At 43.2% G+C, this 17914-nt stretch overlaps 2 protein-coding genes across 4 annotated transcripts in view; one reads left to right on the forward strand and one right to left on the reverse strand.

Moving 5' to 3' along the window:
• Syn1 (synapsin I) overlaps window positions 1-17914 on the forward strand; it is a 55267-nt gene that overhangs the window by 28954 nt on the left and 8399 nt on the right. The window lies entirely within an intron of this gene.
• Timp1 (TIMP metallopeptidase inhibitor 1) lies at window positions 11560-15965 on the reverse strand. 2 transcript variants are annotated; one of them, XM_034485448.2, is made up of 6 exons: window positions 15803-15965; window positions 14929-15060; window positions 13235-13314; window positions 12920-13046; window positions 12596-12720; window positions 11560-11827 (listed from the first exon to the last, which is right to left on the reverse strand). In XM_034485448.2, exons 2-6 carry the CDS (start codon window positions 15047-15049, stop codon window positions 11657-11659), a joined length of 624 nt encoding a protein of 207 aa, XP_034341339.1. In that variant the 5' UTR covers window positions 15050-15060; window positions 15803-15965; the 3' UTR covers window positions 11560-11656. The 2 variants fall into 2 exon arrangements, with proteins under 2 accessions (XP_034341339.1, XP_034341340.1); XM_034485449.2 differs by having other exon boundaries at window positions 14929-15057; window positions 15803-15964.

The following is a 17914-nucleotide window of genomic DNA, read 5'->3' on the forward strand; positions in this document are numbered from 1 at the left end:
ATAATAAAAATTAAGAAGATCACTTATGGTGGTTCTAGAGGCTTGTCTCAAGCCTTGTCTATATAGTAAGTTTCAGAACAACTTGGGCTATAGAGTGAAACTCTGTCTCTTCAAACAAAACAACAACAAAAGATAGAAGGAAGGAAGATCAAGAGAGTTTCTTATATCATTGATAGATATAAGGAGAAAATTCTAATGTTTCCATAGTTACTTAGGAAACTTTTAGCAGTTTATTTTAGTAAAAGCATTTAAAGTAGAAATCAATTGGTAGTGCTTTATCATAAAATCTGCATATCTCAATTCTACAATCATCACAATAATGAACAACACTGAAAGCATATCCAGTAAGATCAGGAGCAAAGCAAAGGATTATAATGCTAACCTAGGCAATACAATAATGTAGTAGCAACATAGCAGAATGTATGATGAAAATCAGTAGTTTCCTGATACACAAATAACACTAATAGAAGATATATTAGAAAACAGTGTTCACAATAACAACAAAAATATTTTAAATACTTTAGTAACTGGGCTTAGTGGGTTATAAAAACAAACATGAAATTGGGAGAAAGATATGTTAGAGAATATATTGGGGAACTTGGAGGGAGAAATGGGAGATAGATCTGATCATATTTTATTATGTACCTGCATGAAATTTTAAGCATAAAGGGAAAAATACATGCAGATTTATGAGGAAATGATTAAAACACTCTTAAAGGATATAAAAACATGCTCAACTAGGTGAACTTTTTTTTTGCACCTTATTGTTGCCTAGAATGAACTGATATCACTAAAAGGTCAGCTTGTATACTCAGGTCTTTGATTTACTAAGAATATAACTATCAAAAATATTCCTATAGAGTTTTATCTAGAACTAGATGAGTTGATAGAAGTGCACATAGGAGAGTAAACACAAAAGAATGACCAAGAGAGCCCTGACAAAGACAAGTTCAGAGGAGATATTGACTCTTATCAGGTTACAGGGAATCTAATACCTCTGCTACCAAACACATAATAAGATTTTTATTATTTAAATTGTATGATGCTTCACGGGAACAAACAGACTGACACACTGTGGCTCATGTGAATCAATCCCCATACACATCATAAACATACAGAACAACAACAACAATAAATATAAAAAGCAATGTATCAAAACTTAAAAGTCTGGGTATAGATCTATATACATATGGAAATGTAGCTTATGATAACAATGACAATGACCAGAGAAAAGAGGGGCTTTATATTTTGCATTATATTTTGCATTGATACTCTTCATTCATCTGAAATAGATTTTGATATGCACTGTGTAGCAGTACTGTAGTTTGTTCTAGAAGTACATGCATGAAGGAATGATCATATGACAAGACAGGAAGCCAGGAGATTCAGGGACTAGGCTCATCCTTTTTATAACACCGGATCTAGGGAACTTACCAAGGTCCCATGAGGACTACATTAATGCCTTCCAAGTGCCGTATTCCCAAGGGCCTAACCACCTTCCATTGGACCCTCGTGTCTTAAAAGTTTCATACTATCAACACAATCACATTGGGGACCAAGGTTCCAACACACAAACCTCTGGAAACACACCCAAGCTGTATCCAAATGGTAGCAGATAGGTAGGTATCAGTTCACTGTTTACCTTAAAAAGTAACTAGTTTTCCCCCACTAATCTAGAATGCCACCCTTTTCATAAATTAACATTCCATATATATGTGAAGAAGGTCTTAACTCTGTTCTGTTCTCCTTATCACTTTCTCTGTACATTTGTATCAGTCTCAAATGTTTGTTGATTTGTTTATGTATTCTATGAGACAGGGTCTCATGTTACCCAGGTTGACCTCAAACTCCTTATGTAGCTGGGCATGGTGGTGCAAGTCTTTAATCCCAAAACTCAGTAGGCAAAAGCAGAAGACACTCTCTGAGTTTGAGACCACTCTGGTCTACATATTGTGTTTAGGACAACCAGGGATATGTAGAGAGACCCTTTCTTAAAAACCAAAGGGAAAAAGAAAGAAAACTCCTTATGTGTCCAGCATTGGCATTGAACTCCTGATTCTTCTGTCTCAACTTCCAACCTGCTAGGATAACAAGTATATCCTACCACATCTGGCAACACAACATCTTAACAATATTTTCTCATTCATTTCTGATATTTAGTTGGATAGCCATACTTTCTGGCTTCTTGTGCAGAAGTTATTTTGTCATGCACAGAGAGCAGGATTTCTATGTCTGGCAAATAAAGTTAAAAATGGAAGTGGAGTGTGGCAGAGGCATTAGACTTCCCACAGGACAGCTTACCAAGTCTTTTCTTCTTCTGTCCACCACCTCATTGTGAACCATGGAGGATCAAAAGCTAGGTTATGGAGGATCAAAAGCTAAGAAGCTTTGGTGGGGATTCCCATGCTACTGTAACTCAATGTCCCACCTCTTTCCAGGCAGGATACAGGATGGTAGGATTCCTCTGAGGACTGTCTAGCTCAGTTGTATCTAAATGGTCAAAAGTGAAGAGTAGATTAAGGCAGGGGAAGATTCCCGTAGGCACAATTGAATGTTTCGTCACCTCTACTCTCCAAGCCTTGTAATTTGGTCATGTCGATTTTGTCACACAGATTTGAGGTGGTTGTTGTGGAAATAGGGAATTCCCTCTTTTGCTGTCTCACATCAGATGACTTGTGGAACAGCAAATAGTTATTGAGCGCTTACAGCAAGTAATGTCCAATCCCAAGACCTATCTGGCTCTAGTCCCTTGCCTGGGTTCAGGATCCCTGCTTTCTGTGAAAAAAAGGATACTCTGAGGTAAGAATAAGCAATGTGAGGAGTGTGGTAATTTGGGGATGGGAAGAGAGACAAGAGTGAGTGAGGAATTAAGGAAGGACAGTGGTGTGTTGATGAGATGGGACTTGCTTTGGGGTCATCAGTGGTTTTTGTTGTTTTGTTTTAAAACAGTATCTATATAGAGCAGACTGGCCTTGAGCAGACAGAGATCTGCCTGCCTCTGTCTCCCAAGTGCTAGGAACAAGGAACAAATGACCAGGAGTAGGGAACAGGGATAGGGGAGCATAGACAAAGACATAGGGAGTAGAGGGGGATGAAGGGTCACAGCAGGGGATTGAGAGTAGGGACTGCCTGGCAGTGGTGGTGCACGCCTTTAATCCCAGCCCTTGGGAGGCAGAGGCAGGCAGATTTCTGAGTTCAAGGCCAGCCTGGTCTACAGAGTGAGTTCCAGGACAGCCAGGGATACACAGAAAAACCCTGTCTTGAAAAACCAGAGAGAGAGAGAGAGAGAGAGAGAGAGAGAGAGAGAGAGAGAGAGAGAGAGAGAAGGGACTGTGAACAAGGAAGAGATGGCTGAGAGTAGGGAACAGGGATAGGAAGCAGAGCCAAGAAGGAGCAAATGAGGAAGAACAAAGGCCAGCAGGGAGCAGAAAGAACAAGGGACAAACTGGAACACCCAGAGGATATAGATGGCTGCAGGCACTCCGAGACTAATGCTATCTTTTCTTATCAGTATTCAAGAAGGCCTTTTATGCTACCCCTGAACCCTTTCCAAGGACTCAGCTTTGAACCTTGTGGAATGCTGCTTATCAGCCACAGGGACTGTGGGGAAAAGCCATACTCCACTGGTCAGTAAAAGCATGCCCTAATATGCCTTGGCTAGGTAGGATACACATGATACCCAAGTCTCCAAAATTGCAGCCACTATGGGTTAAAATTAGTGACAGAATTAGCTATTGCAGGCTAAAATTAGAAGCAAAGTAACCTGTGTTGGTGACAGAAATGGAGCTGAAATGGAAACTTTGTTCTGAGAGAGGCCTGAGGATAAGGCCTCCAGAGTGTGAACAGATCAACTGAACTGCAATAAGAAATTGATTCTTAAAGGAAGGCAGGATTTATGGCAGGAGCCTGGGGATGAATATTTGGAAGACAGGCTTGGAAGCATCTGGTGTCAGAGAGGGGCTCCTATATTGAAGTAGGGGGCCAGTAGACACTTGAAAAGGGGTTCCACCTCCATCAGAAGCTGCTAGAGAGTGCCCCAAAGAGCTCATCGGGATACACAAGCTCGACGGAAGTTAAGTTGTCCACATCTGGGAGGTGCAGCGTAGACATTGCTGCCAGCATGAACTAGTTCATTCTACTTTCTCAGAAGACCAGGGCAGCTTCCACTGGAACCAGGAGCTAGTTTGTAGAGAATATATCTGGAACTTTAACCACATCCGAATGACTCTCAACTAGTCTTCCTTCTTATTTTTCTACTGCCTTTTTCTTTTTCCTTCTTCTTTCTTTCTTTCCTTTCTTTCTTTTTTTTTGTGACACTAGGTATCAATCTCGGGGACTTGTGCTAGGCAAATTATCCACTACCATTGGGCTACATTCCTCTCACTGGTTTTTATTTTTTGAGACAAGGTCTTACCATATAGTCCAGACTCACCTGAAACTACAAGTCCTCTTTACCCAGTCTCTTTTTTTAAATTTCACTATTATTTTAAACTGTATGTGTTGGGGGGGGGATATGTGTATATTAGTGTAGGTGCCTGCAGAAGCCAAAGTTAGACACCCTTAGAACTGAAATTAGAGGTGGTTGTGAGCCCCCGTCAAACCCAGGTCCTCTGAAAGTATATATTCTTGACCACTGAACCATTTTTCCAGCCCCCTGCCTCAATATCTTAACTTGTAGAATTACAGGTATGTGACACCTTAACTGACTGACTATAAGTCTTTCTTTAAAACTATTTATTTTTATTGAAAGTATGTACTCAAGTGTATTTGTGTGTATGACATATGAACAATTTAAAGGATGCACATGGAGGCCAGAGAAGAGCATTGAATACATTTCTCTAGTATTCTCACCCTTATTCTTTTGATGCAGGGTCTTTCTGGAAGAAGACTTAGAGATCCTCTTTTCAGCTAGGCTGGCAGTCAGCAAGCCCCACCAATCCTCCAGTCTCTGCTCCCATTGGTGCTGGGCTTACAGGTGTGTTCAGGGTCATGCCTGGCTTGTTATGTGGGTGCTGGGATCAGAACTCTAGTCTTCAGGATGTACAGCAAAGTACTCTTAGCCTCTGAGCCATCTCCCTAACCCTTTCTGAACTGGGATAGCCAGGAGTGCTATCCTCTCAGAGGAGAAGAAGAGGGGACCTGGAGGAAGGGACTTCTCCAGAGAGAATTTGTGCTGTAATCATTTTCTTTTGTGGAACTTGACTATTAATAAAAAGTGGAAAGACTGTTCCTTACATAAATCAACTTCTCAGGCTAGTGGTGTAACTTAGTGTGGAACACTTGCCAAGCATATTCTAGGCCCTAGGTTAAATCCCCAGTAAAACATACACACACAAATTGACTTCTCCATCTGTCACTGGATAGTGGGGAGAAATGGTTTACCATAAGGGGGTATAAGTGGGAGATATTCTAGTAGGGGTATTTTCCATCTGGATATACCTAAGATCAGAAATTTGTCAGTGGGGATCAATCAATAGAAAGTATATATGAATAGATAGGTTTTTATAAATAAAAGGAATTTTTAATCAGGATTATTAATGAAATAATTATTAGTGGTGGTATTTGTCAGAGACCAGATTGGGAGCTTATTGAGGGGACTGGGGGAAGATATGACTGGGGAGGCTTATCATTCCCAGCTCAAATGGAGAAATGTGCTAGTAGGTCACAATTTGTCAGTGGAAAAATTTGCCAACAAATATGGTGTCTATGACACCATAGACACTCATAAAGAGATATTTGTCAGCAAGGGAGATGCCAATGGGTGGATAATTATTGAGAAAGATATTTATGGCTGGGATGCATCAGCAGGGAGTAGATTTCTGCTGAGTATTTGTAAATAAAGATATTTGTCTATAGGTTAATTAATGGAGAGGTGTCTATGAAATAGTAATAAAATATTAATTTGGGGGGGGTGTTTCAAGACAAGGTTTCTCTGTACAGCCCAGGCTGTCCTGGAACTCACTCTGTAGACCAGGCTGGCCTTGAACTCAAAAATCCACCTGCCTCTGCCTCCCAAGTGCTGGGATTAAAGGCATGTACCACCATTGCCCAGCTAAAATCTTATTTCTTAGTGAGGTATTTGTGACAGAGCAAATTTCCCGCCTAATCAAAGGAAGATTTTACAAGGGCTTGAAGATTTAGCTTTTGTAGCCTTGGCAGCAATAGAGATTTATAAAAGTGGCGATTTATCCACAATGAGGATTGCACAGTGAGTTAACAGTACCTCATTTGGGAGGTTGATTTTCCTCAGAAGTCTTTGAGAATGTTGATACTTGTCAGAAGAGAGATTCGCAGACTTGCACACTAGAAAGTAACATATAAGCATCATAATAACAATACTACAAAGGAACATATTAAGTATCTGTTACATTCTGAAGGGAGATTGTCACAATCGTGAATTAAGCTGAGCTTTGTTTCCAGGATGCATTAAATTATTGTTACTAATACTATGCATCATTTTTAATATTGTTTCTTATTTCTAATATAAAACACAATGTATAGTATTGTAATAATCATTATTGGTAATTACCACTATTGAAGTTGTACATTAAATTCTATTTATTGTGACTATGACTTGTAATCACTACATTCCTAGCACTGTTTTACGCACTGTGCGTTTTATTTCATTCATACATCCATTGTTCTTATGAATTAGGCATGTTTTATGTCCATTTTGCAGATGCAGGAAATGAAGCACAAACCAGCAATGTGATTTCCCCAAAAATACATGGAAGGAGCAAGATTAGAATGTAGATGATCAAACTTCAGGGTTCATGCCTGCATAGAAATTAGGTCACAGTTATTAATATTATACATTTAGTTATTAATATAAAAGTTTTATGATATCTTTTTTTAACAGGGCTCAGGCTGGGGATCTAACTCAGGCCTGTGTGCCTGTTAGGCAAGTGTAGTGACAAATCTCCTTCCTGAGAGGTTCATTAGTTTTTGTTGTTTTGTTTTGGCGAAAAGGTCTCACCATGTAGCCCTGGCTGGCCTAGACCTTGTTACATAGACCAGGCTAGCCTCAAAATCACAGAGCTCCACCTGCCTCTGCCTTCATAGTGCTGGGATTAAAAGCATGTACCACTATACTAACCTCCACCTCCAAATCTGAAGGGTTAGGACTGGAGAGATGATGGCTCAGCCTCTAAGAGCATTGGCTGTTCTGCCAGAGGACCTAAGTTCAAGTCCCAGCATCCACATAGTGATTTACAACTGGCCAGAACTTCAGTTCCAGGTGACCTAATGCTGATCCCTTGGGCACAGACATACATGCAGGCAAAACTACACATACATGCAAAATTAAAAACTGAAAAAGGGGGAGAATTACTCTTGCAGGCATCAGGGACATGGTGTGACTGTGGCTTTGAGGGAATGAAGAAAAGACAAAAACAGAAACACAGATACACATACACAGAAAAACTGTGATTGGATGGATGGTTCGGGCTCTCTGTTGGAAAAACCACCTCCCTCTTCCACCTAGCCCCATCTCAGCATGTTTATTATATGTCACTGAACAGAGAGATGAGGCTATTGCAGACAGCTGAACAAGGAGATAGTGTTTATGGTATACAGTTCAATCAAGGACGCAAGTTTAGCTAATTTTGACAGGATCAGTCTTTCCAGGGATTAGTCTTCAGGCCATAAACACAGGGAGAGAGAGCTACAGTGAATATTTTCTGCACACACTGTCAGCATTTGCACCCAGACTCCTGAGGAAGGCTTTGCCATCCCTCTGAGCATCACTCAGGAAAGGTTTTGCTACTCCCATAGGGCTGAGACACTGGCGTCCTCGACAATTCATGCCCATGTCAGCAGCACACATTCACTCAGAACCTCATTCACTCACTCACCACAGGGAAATTATTCTTTATAATCATCTGTCAACCCTTACTACTCTAAAGGGTCTGGGGAAGGACTATGATTCCCATTTTTTTTTTTAAAGAAAAGGATGAAGGCCCAGGAAAGGAACAAACAAATTCCCCAGGTTATCAATTGGAGTGGGTTCACTGAGCTGTGACCCTGCCCATGTGCTTAATCTCCGCTCTGATAAACATTTCTCGAAGAAGGTCACAAATCAATACACTGAATTTAAAGGTGTCCAATGGTTTTTCTAGGAAAGTGGTAGAAGATAGGGACTCCCAGAACTACAAATACTGCCAAGAGCTTGTGCCAGGTCTCTGGAGAAAATGACCTTATATACTCTTCTGAATTCTGTGTTCCCTGAGGTACTTTGTCAGCCCTGTCCATGCTGCACTGGTGCCATTGCAATCATTACCAGGGTGTCTCCCAACAAATCTGCAATGCCTGTATGCTGGTCATGGAGATGAACCACTCTGTAGATGGTTTCAGGGAACAGCTTCTGCTTGGTTGCATTGAGAAACTACTTATATAGTGGAAGCTTATAGACTATGATTATTAGTTAGAGCATTGCCTCAGATTGGACAGTGGGCATTCATACCACCAGGGCCCCTATGCCAAAGAAGCACATTAAAGGGGATGTGGAGAGTACAGACATGTCAACAGGCCAGCTACTGGCTACTCCCAGTAGTTCAGAATTCAATGATCTGACTTCTGAGAAAATTCAGGAGTGTAATATACCATCGTGCTTCTTACTTAGAAGCAGCGTGGTATGCCAAGTAGGCTGACCATCAGGTTGTGCTTGCATTTTCTCCTACATACTGGGTCTGAATACAGGTCCTATCTATAGGCTTGACAGGTTGGTAGAAGAATGGCTCTCAGTACTAAGTTTTATCCTCCCCCTACTATCTTCTGCTTCCTTCCAAGGGCTAAAATAGTAGAGGGTTCTAAGGAACAGGCCTTTAGGGAGTCTCATTGGTGTTCAGGGACCTAGTACTAGAGTTTGGTGACTGGCCAGAAGCTGCCAAAATCTTTCAGGCACCTGAAGCAATGTCAATAAAGTCCTCAAGGCCACAACAGGACCTAGACCACTGTCTTGCAGTTCTACCCATCAGCACAGTGTTTATGCAGATATTGTTGCTGCAGCAGGCATTCCCTATTCAAGTGAATAAGTACCATGTGCTCAAAATCTGGTTGTCATAGTGATACCTGCCTGCATCCATAAGGTTAAGGAGGCTGAGGCAGGAGGATCATGAATTCAAAGCCAGCTTTGGCTACATAACAAGTTTCAGGCTAGCCTGAGCAATATAGGAGATACTGTCTTTTAAAAAATTCTGCTCATCCTGATATATAGAGTATAACTTGGGCCTGCTTAAGCCTCCTAGCAACATAAAAAACTATAAGGTAAGACCACAGAGACCCTGGGGGCCACCTAGAATATCCTATAGAAGTCTGTACTTCCATGTTTTGTTTTATAAGTTAGATCAATGGACTACACCCCCCAACCCAAGAAGTGTTCTTTTTCTTTGTTCAGTATTTTGTGCTCTCTGTCTCTCTGTCTCTCTGTCTCTCTGTCTCTCTCTCTCTCTCTCTCTCTCTCTCTCTCTCTCTCTCTCTCTCTCTCTGTGTGTGTGTGTGTGTGTGTGTGTGTGTGTGTGTGTGTGTGTGTTTGAGAAAGGATCACTGCATGTAAGTCAGGCTAGCTTTAAACTGGTGATCTTGCTGCCTAAGCCTTCCAAGTGCTAGCATTACAGGCAAAGGCACCATGTATACTTGTTCCTGTTGATAGCAGCAGTGTTTGATGGGAGGGAATTGAGGGTCCTTTTGTCTACTAAAGAAAGCACATTGGAGTTATATTTTTATCAAGCAAATTCATGTCAACACAATACTTGAGTGTTCTCTTGAGTGCCTCAATATGAAATTTTGGTTCCCAGATCAGAATCTTTGTAGTATGGGTCAGGACCCCCCAGGGCTGGAAGAGTTTGGACAGACCTAGACCCATCTGTAGGAGCTACAAATCCTAGAGTCCTAGAGAAATGTTTGTCAGGTTTCCCATTCAAATTCTACAGAGAAAGATGATCAAGAAATTTGAGACTCACATTTTGAGACCTGCATGGTCCTAATCTTAAACCGTACATGAGCCTAGAGGATATAACCTAATATTACAGGGCTTGCTGCTTGCCTAGCATATGTAAAGCCTGGGTTCAATCCCTAGTACCACAAAGGAAAAAACGAAGGTAATACATTAAGCCCTAATCCCATGTATGTGTCCAGTGAGTGTTCCCTGCAGAGTTGGTCAGAATGAAAGGAACAAGAGGCTCAAAGCTAGAAGGTTTGCAGCATGACTCCTTTACTCCACTGTACCTTCTGGATATAAGGTCAGCTGTATCCCATTTTCCAGAGTCCCTGGCTAGATGACATCTCTAGGTCCCCTTCCTTTCACTTAAGTCAGATTTAGGAAGTACAAAGCCTTGGCTGCAGCATCTTCATCAGACTACCAGGATAACCCTTAAGGCAAGGAAAGATATTTACCAATTAATATTAGGGTATTTTTCACCAAATTTGTCAATGGGTAATATCTGTGAAAAGGGGAATTTTCAGCTGTGGGGTAATTTGTTAATTAGAGAAGCTTGGGCAAGTAGGAACTAGAAATTTCTATAGTAGGTATGGTCTTGTGGAACATGTCTATTATAATCCCAGGAATGAAGAAACAGAGGCAGGAAGACTGCAGTGAATTTGAGGCCAGCCTGTCCTAAAATAGGTGGGTGGCAAAATGGAGCTGGAGAAATGTCTTTTTAAAAAATATTTATTTATTTATTTTATGTATATGAGTACACTGTTGCTGTCTTCAGACACACTAGAAGAGGTCATCAGATCCCATTACAGATGGTTGTGAGCCACCATGTGGTTGCTGGGAATTGAACTCAGGACCTTTGGAAGAGCAGTCGGTGCTCTTAACCACTGAGCCATCTCTCCAGCCCTGGAGAAATGTCTTAGTGGACAAAGCACTTGTCGTGAAAGTATGACGACCTGGTACTAAATCTACAGAAAGCTGAGCAGTAGTAGCTTGCTTGCATCTGTATTTAAACTGGGAAGGGGAGAAAGAAGAGTACCAGGAAAGCTAGCCTGGTGTATGTAGTGAACAATGAGACCCGGTGTCAAATAAAGTAAAACTGAGGTCAGACACCCAAGGCATTTGCCTGCCATGGCATGTATAAGCCTTTTCTGATACACACCAGCATATACAGAGAAATAGAAGAAAACAAAAAAAAATTACTGTACTAAGATGTCTTTAAGTTTTGAGTAGAGGAAATATTCAATGAATTTTAGTTGATAACGCAAAGTAATGATCATTACTGATGTTGCAGGTCCTCAGTGCTAATGCCAATGTTGAGATTATTACCAATATATCAAAATGTCTGTAAAGTATAAAAACTGAACACCTTTTTTGTTGTTGTTTCAAGACAGGGGTTCTCTGTGTAATCCTGGCTGTCCTGAACTTCACAGGCTCGCTCTGTAGAGTAGGCTGGCCTTTTTCCCCCCTTTTCTACATGCTAGGCACGTGCTCTACCACTAAGCTACATTTCCAGCCTCCAAACTCAACAATTTGCATCTTTTCCTTCTACATTGGTCCCTGGAAGCTCTCAGCAGGTTACCAGTATCTTAAGTTTGTTCCCAGGCATTATACAGAAACACTGCTGCTGTATAATAGTTCTTTATTTCATCATCTAAGAGAAAGAAAGGTGGAGGAAAGGTAAACAGTGCTCAGGCTTCAGCTTTTACTGGGGGGAAAGCTTCAGGTCAGTGGGGGGTCAAGGGGTCGCCAGGTGCACAAGCCAGGTTTCCGTGGCAGGCAGGCAAAGTGACGGCTCTGGGGGCCCTTCTCAGAGCCCATGAGGATCTGATCAGTCCACAAGCAGTGAGTATTACTCTCCAGTTTGCAAGGGATGGCCAAGCAGGGAAACACCTAGAAGAGGGGAGAAAGGTCCATCTGATGATTTCTCTTTTGCTCTGTTCTCTCCCCTATATAGAGTACTTCCCCCCCTTCTCTCTCCCTCCCTCCCTCCTTCCCTCCCTCCCCCCCCCCACCCCCCTCTCTCTCTGGGTTGGTGTTGCCCTACTTGTGCTTAAACCCAAGAAGAGCTTCTCTCATTTGGGGACCAGAAAGCCAGTGTTCTGGAATTGTGGTTAGAGAACTGTCACTTGAAGTCACTCAGGCAGGCTTCCTGACGAACTGAACCGTCCCAGAGGGCAGAGAAGTGATAGTATGGGGAACAGTTGGCATGCAGGGAGAGCAAGCATAAGAAAATGCAGCAGGCCTCTCAGACAACGACTGGGGAGGGGACTGGTCAGAGGATATTTGGTGCCACCAGGGAAAAGTTTTGAAATAGCCAGACAGTCGACATGTCCCTGTGAATTTGGAGAATAGTACTTTGAATTCTTGCAGATTATGCCTGGGAAGCAAAATCCAGTCGGGGAGATCAGAAACAGACAGTGGTGTCCCAGAATAGTCACAAAGGAAAGTTAGACAGTGAAGGTTCAGAGAACAGGCAGTCCCGAGATAACAGATCAACCAGAATTTCCAAAAGAGCAGTCCCAGGGTGGAGCAATGGCAAGAAAAATCAAAGATAGGGATTGTGTTTGGGAAGTAGCTACAACGGCATACAACAGCCAGAGGGAAAAAGAAACCATCCAAGATTTATCTCCAGAAGGAAAACTGGATCCAGGCACTTACTGTGCATACCCCACAGCCGGCACTATAGGTCTTTGAGAAGGCCCTTTGCTGAGCAAGGCTCAGATTACGCCAGGGAACCAAGAAGCTACAGGCACTGATGTGCAAATTTCCGTTCCTTAGGCGGCCTGTAAGAGAAGCAAGAAACCAACGGGCTTTTGATTGGCTAGGTGGTGTCGGAGTGGTCACCTGATTAGCATTAGGTTACAGACCCTCCCACTACCATTTCAACCAGGCCCTTTCCCTTTAGAGCCTAGCTCCTCCCAGTTGCCAGAAACCATCTGAGGATGAAGGGATGTGGCTCAAGGCGAAGGGGCGGGACCTCACCCGCGATGAGAAACTCCTCTCTGCGGTCCTGGGACTTGTGGACGTATCCACAGAGGCTCTCCATGGCTGGGGTGTAGACGAACCGGAAATCTGCGGCATTTCCCACAGCGTCAAATCCTTTGAGCATCTGCCCAGGAGTGACAAAAAGTGTATCTTTTACTGACATAATCCTTCCACTCCACTCTCTTTCTTGCTGGCAATATATCTAAATCACAAGTTTACTGAAAACATCCACACTAATGAAAGGCTAGATGTTTCTGTTTTGAAGGGGAGGAAGAGGTTAGGTTCTGCTATGGAGGGAGGGAGGGGAAATACCTTAGTCATCTTGATCTCATAACGCTGGTATGAGGTGGTCTCGTTGATTTCTGGGGAACCCATGAATTTAGCCCTTATGACTAGAGGAAAGGAAGGGGAAAATAGGGAATCAAACGGGCAGTCAGCATGAACCCACAGCAGCAAAACATATATACAGCATAATTCAAATAGACACTTAATGGCTTCCATGGCAGTTGATTCATCTGTATATTGTCTATTATTTTAGGCACTGTTTTAAGCCCTTTTCATATATCCATTCGTTGGCTTACTCAACAAATATTTTGGAGTGCCTGATGCCAGCCACTGTTCAGGGTGTTAGGGAAAGGACAGTGACCCACACACAGGAATCCATTTTCTTATGGAGCTCACATTCAAACTAGGAGAAGACAGACTAACGTTATGTAGCCAGGCAAGGTGGCACAGGCCTGTATCACTAGCTCTGTCAGAGCCTGCTGGAGGATTGCTTTAGTATGAGTTCAAGACCAGTCTAGACAATTTAGTGAGAACCTGTTTAAAAATAAAAATTCACACAAAAAAGGATTGGGTTTGTAGCTCAATTGTGCGGTGTTTGCCTAGGTCCTAGATTCAATCCTCGGTGTGAAGAAAAAAAATGTATGTGGATTGTTAGAGGCTGTTAAGTGTTTGGAAAATTATAATAGGGAAGGGGTTGACAGATATTCTTTGCTTGACCACAATTTACTCAGGCTCATTAACCTTCTTCAGAGCTCATTAGTTCAGTTTCTCTTTAAAATCCAGTTGTATCAAAGTATCCTAAATTAGGTTAGTGAAAACACCCACCCTCATCTGATTCTTCTCAGTATGTGACAGGGCTACCAGATGATTATACTGGACAGTTTTCCTCAAGAGTCCTAAACTGGGTGTAGTGGCACAGACCTGCAATCTCAGCACTTAGAAGGCTGAGTGAGAAGGATCAGGGGTTCAAGGCTAGCCTGGGTTATATAGTGAGACCTAGTCTCAAAAACAAAAAGTGAACTTATAGGCTAGAGAGATGGCTTAATGGTTAAGAGCACTTGCTGCTCTTCGAGGTCCCAAGTTTGGTTCCCAGAATCCACATAGGGTAGCTCACAAACTTTTATAACTCCAGCCCCAGGGAATCTGATGCCTTGGGGACACCACAGGCACCCGCACATCACACATGGAAAACACACAAACATACCTATAAACAAAAAGAAATCTTTTTTAGTGGATTTAGCCTGAATCCTCTTGCCTTTGATATTTCTTCTCGGTTGGTTTCCCATTCACCAACCCCTAAACTGTTCTTTGACCATAGGGTCTCTCTCTCTCTCTCTCTCTCTCTCTCTCTCTCTCTCTCTCTCTCTCTCTCAGCAAATTCTGACTCATGGTCCTAAATGAAGTCTACCTTTCTGTGTCCTAAGAAGTGCTATGAACAGCATATTTAACAAGGGCTGGGAGTACTATGTGGCTGGGATTAAAATTAAAGAAAGTAGGCAGGCACCTCAGTAAGATGACCTCTGAGGCAGCCACCCATGTGGATAACTACAGAGAAGTATGGGGCATGGTACTGGGAGCAGCCAGCACCGAGGTGGGCTTAGGCCCAAGGATGTCAGTGTGGCAAAACCAGAGGTATGAAAGGGTAAGTAGAACTGTCCTAGAGACAACTGCCATAATGAACCCTATTAGACTAAGAAAGACAGAAAGGGGGCCAGACTCACCCAGGTCCGAGTTGCAGAAGGCTGTCTGTGGGTGGGGTGGGGCACAGCTACAGGCCTTACTGGAAGCTATCAGTGAAAGCAACAAGAGGATGCCAGAGGCCAGAGATGCAAAGGGGGCCATCTTGGTATCTGCTGGTAAAGACTGGGTGTTAGTAGGTTCCCAGATCAGTGGTTTCCATGGCCATTGGCCCCAGGGAGATTCGGGAATTCTTTAGGTTAGAGAATGGAGTTGTGGCAGTTGAATAAGGTGAATAAGGGAGCTGAAAATTTTGAGAATTTAACAGAATTGGGGAAGTCTGATATTTGTGTAGTGATGAATTTGGAGTTTGGGAAACTGGAGAAGTATAATAGGGAGATAGGGCTATTAAAATATAATGGGGTGGGGAGTTCAGAGATATTGAAGGACTTAGAATAGGTTTGGGGTTTTAGGGAGCTGGGGAAATGGGGATTAAGGATCTTGGGGAATTTGGAGGTTTACAGTAATGGTAATGCTTGATGAATTTGAAGGCAGAGGAACTTTTGAAGTTCTAGGAGCCAGACATGGCAAAGAGAACAGAGGCGTTACAGAAGCCATAAGGATTGAGGGACAATGAAGAAATTCAGGAAAATTGGCAAGTTGGAAAGTCTTTAAGGTATTAAAGGCTTGTGGGTTTAGAGCACTTGGAGATGAATGCCAAGGTCATGAAGGAGTCTGGAGAGTCTAGCTTGGGACAATCATTCCAGACCCTCTCCCGTTATATTTCCCCTTGGCTAACTAGGGATCCTGATACCTGTAAGCCAAGTTGAGCGGTTAGTCTGGCAGGGGCCTCGTGGCCGCACCAACACAAGCTCCAGGCAAGCTCCAGTTCTGCCAGGACACCCAGCTCCCACTTACCTCTGGCGTGTCTCTAGGAGCCCCGATCTGCGGTGATGGCGGCAGGGACTGCGCGGTGGAGAATAAATGTCCATGCGAGGGGCGGTGTTGGCGCGGAAATCACTGCCTCCAGCCTTCCTGGACGCATTACTCATCCGCCACCGCTGGAGTCAAAGCCTAGGGGCGGGCCCCAGAATAAGCCCAAAGATACTCCCTCGTCTGCCGGCCAGCCCACTGCACCCCCTTCCCCCAGCTCCACGTTGCGCACATTCCTTCCTGGCCGCCTTGAAGGGCAGAAGAAAGACCGCCCAAGCCCCTAAAGCCTTGTGCCTCTCCGGTTTCCCACATTCCCCAGACTTCCTATGGCTGAAGCCAATAACTTCTTTCCCACGCCTTTCATCTACTATGTAACAATTTCACAAGAAAGGCTTTACTGGAATTCTGGTGAGGGGTGACAAACTAGAAAAGCAGTTGAGGGACATGACATGGGAGAAGAGGCACAAATACATAGTGGGGAAATTGATACGCTGAGTGTCTAATGACTTATCCAAGGTGTCAGCTGAGTGTGGCAGAACTGGGAGGGAACTGAGGCTCCGTGCAGACAGAGCCTAGGTAGTAACCTCTTCCCCAAACCTTACTGTGGCTGCACACACCAGTGGGGATGTTTGAAGATATCCTTGGCTACAAGAGACCCTGTCTTAAACAGAAACATGACCAAACGGCAAATAGCTGAAATGAAGAACTTTGTTAGGGTCACAGAACAAAACAGGGATTTAAACCTAGGCTTCCTGACCCTGGAATCCTAACTCAGGCAGGGCACAATCTTGACAAGCAGGGAATGGTGTGGTGAGCATTGCGGGGCGGGGGGGGGGGGGTGAGGGTGGAGAAGGGGGAGAGGGGGGGTGAATGATGGTAAAAGAAGCTAGTGAGTCAGTAGAAAAACCATCCCTACTCCATCCTGTCCTGCTCCTTCCCCCATCAACCAGCCCACGCCCCTAGTCGGGGTAGGATGAGGCAACTGCTGCCCACCAGCTTCCTGATGATGCAGGAATATTCCCTGGGGTCCTGTGGAAGGGTTCTATGGGCTGATTAGCACCCTCAATTAATACAGGGAGGATAGACCAATAATAATGACAATGGTTGTCATCCCAGCAGGCAAGCTGATCCAGAAAATTAGAGAGTACATAGTCTATATAGTGAGTTCCAGGACAGCCAGAGATACATAGTGAGAACGAGAGAGAGAGAGAGAGAGAGAGAGAGACAGAGAGAGAGAGAGACAGAGAGAGACAGAGAGAGAGACAGAGAGAGACAGAGAGAGAGACAGAGAGGGAGAGAGACAGACACAGAGACACAGAGACAGAGACACAGAGAGACAGAGACAGACAGAGACACAGAGACACAGAGAGAGACAGAGACAGACAGACAGGAAGAGAGACAGAGAGAATATGGTAGTGATGATCATAGCTACTTGTTGAGTACCTACTGTACAACATTGCTAAGGTCTTTATGTAAATTTACTTTAGCTAATTAAATTTTATTAACTTAGGTAGATTACTCCAATAACCACAGGCCACAAAAACTTCCTGCCAGCACTCAACAGAGTACTCACTGTGTACAATACACTGTTTTCAATTTTACATTGTGTGTGTGTGTGTGTGTATGTGTGTGTGTGTGTGTGTGTGTGTGTGTGTGTATTCAGGCCATGGCATGCTTGTATTGTTTAGAGGACAACTTTCGGGAGCTAGTCCTCTCCTTCCCTGTGGGTTGTGGGGCTTAAACTCAAGTTATCAGCATGGAGGCAGCAAGCACCTTTATCTGCTGGGCTATACTGTCAGCCCAGAAATTTTGATTGTTTGTTTGTTTGTTTGTTATTGTCCTCCTTGTTCCTTAATGTTAATTAATGAAGTGTTAAATCAATAATAGTAACCAACACTTTGAAGATTCAGGTTTACTATACATGTATACTAAGATTTTCTTTTCTCCAAAAAAAAAAAAAAATTGACTTATTCTTCCCAACATATCTATGAGGTATGATTCATAATTTCACTATTTAGTGAGAAAACAGAGACAGAAAGTAGTCAAATGGCCTGTCCAGGAAGGATAGTGAAGAAATTACTGTAGTGGTGGGAGGAG

This window comes from Arvicanthis niloticus, chromosome X, assembly GCF_011762505.2.
Source record: "Arvicanthis niloticus isolate mArvNil1 chromosome X, mArvNil1.pat.X, whole genome shotgun sequence".
Lineage (NCBI taxonomy): Eukaryota > Metazoa > Chordata > Mammalia > Rodentia > Muridae > Arvicanthis > Arvicanthis niloticus.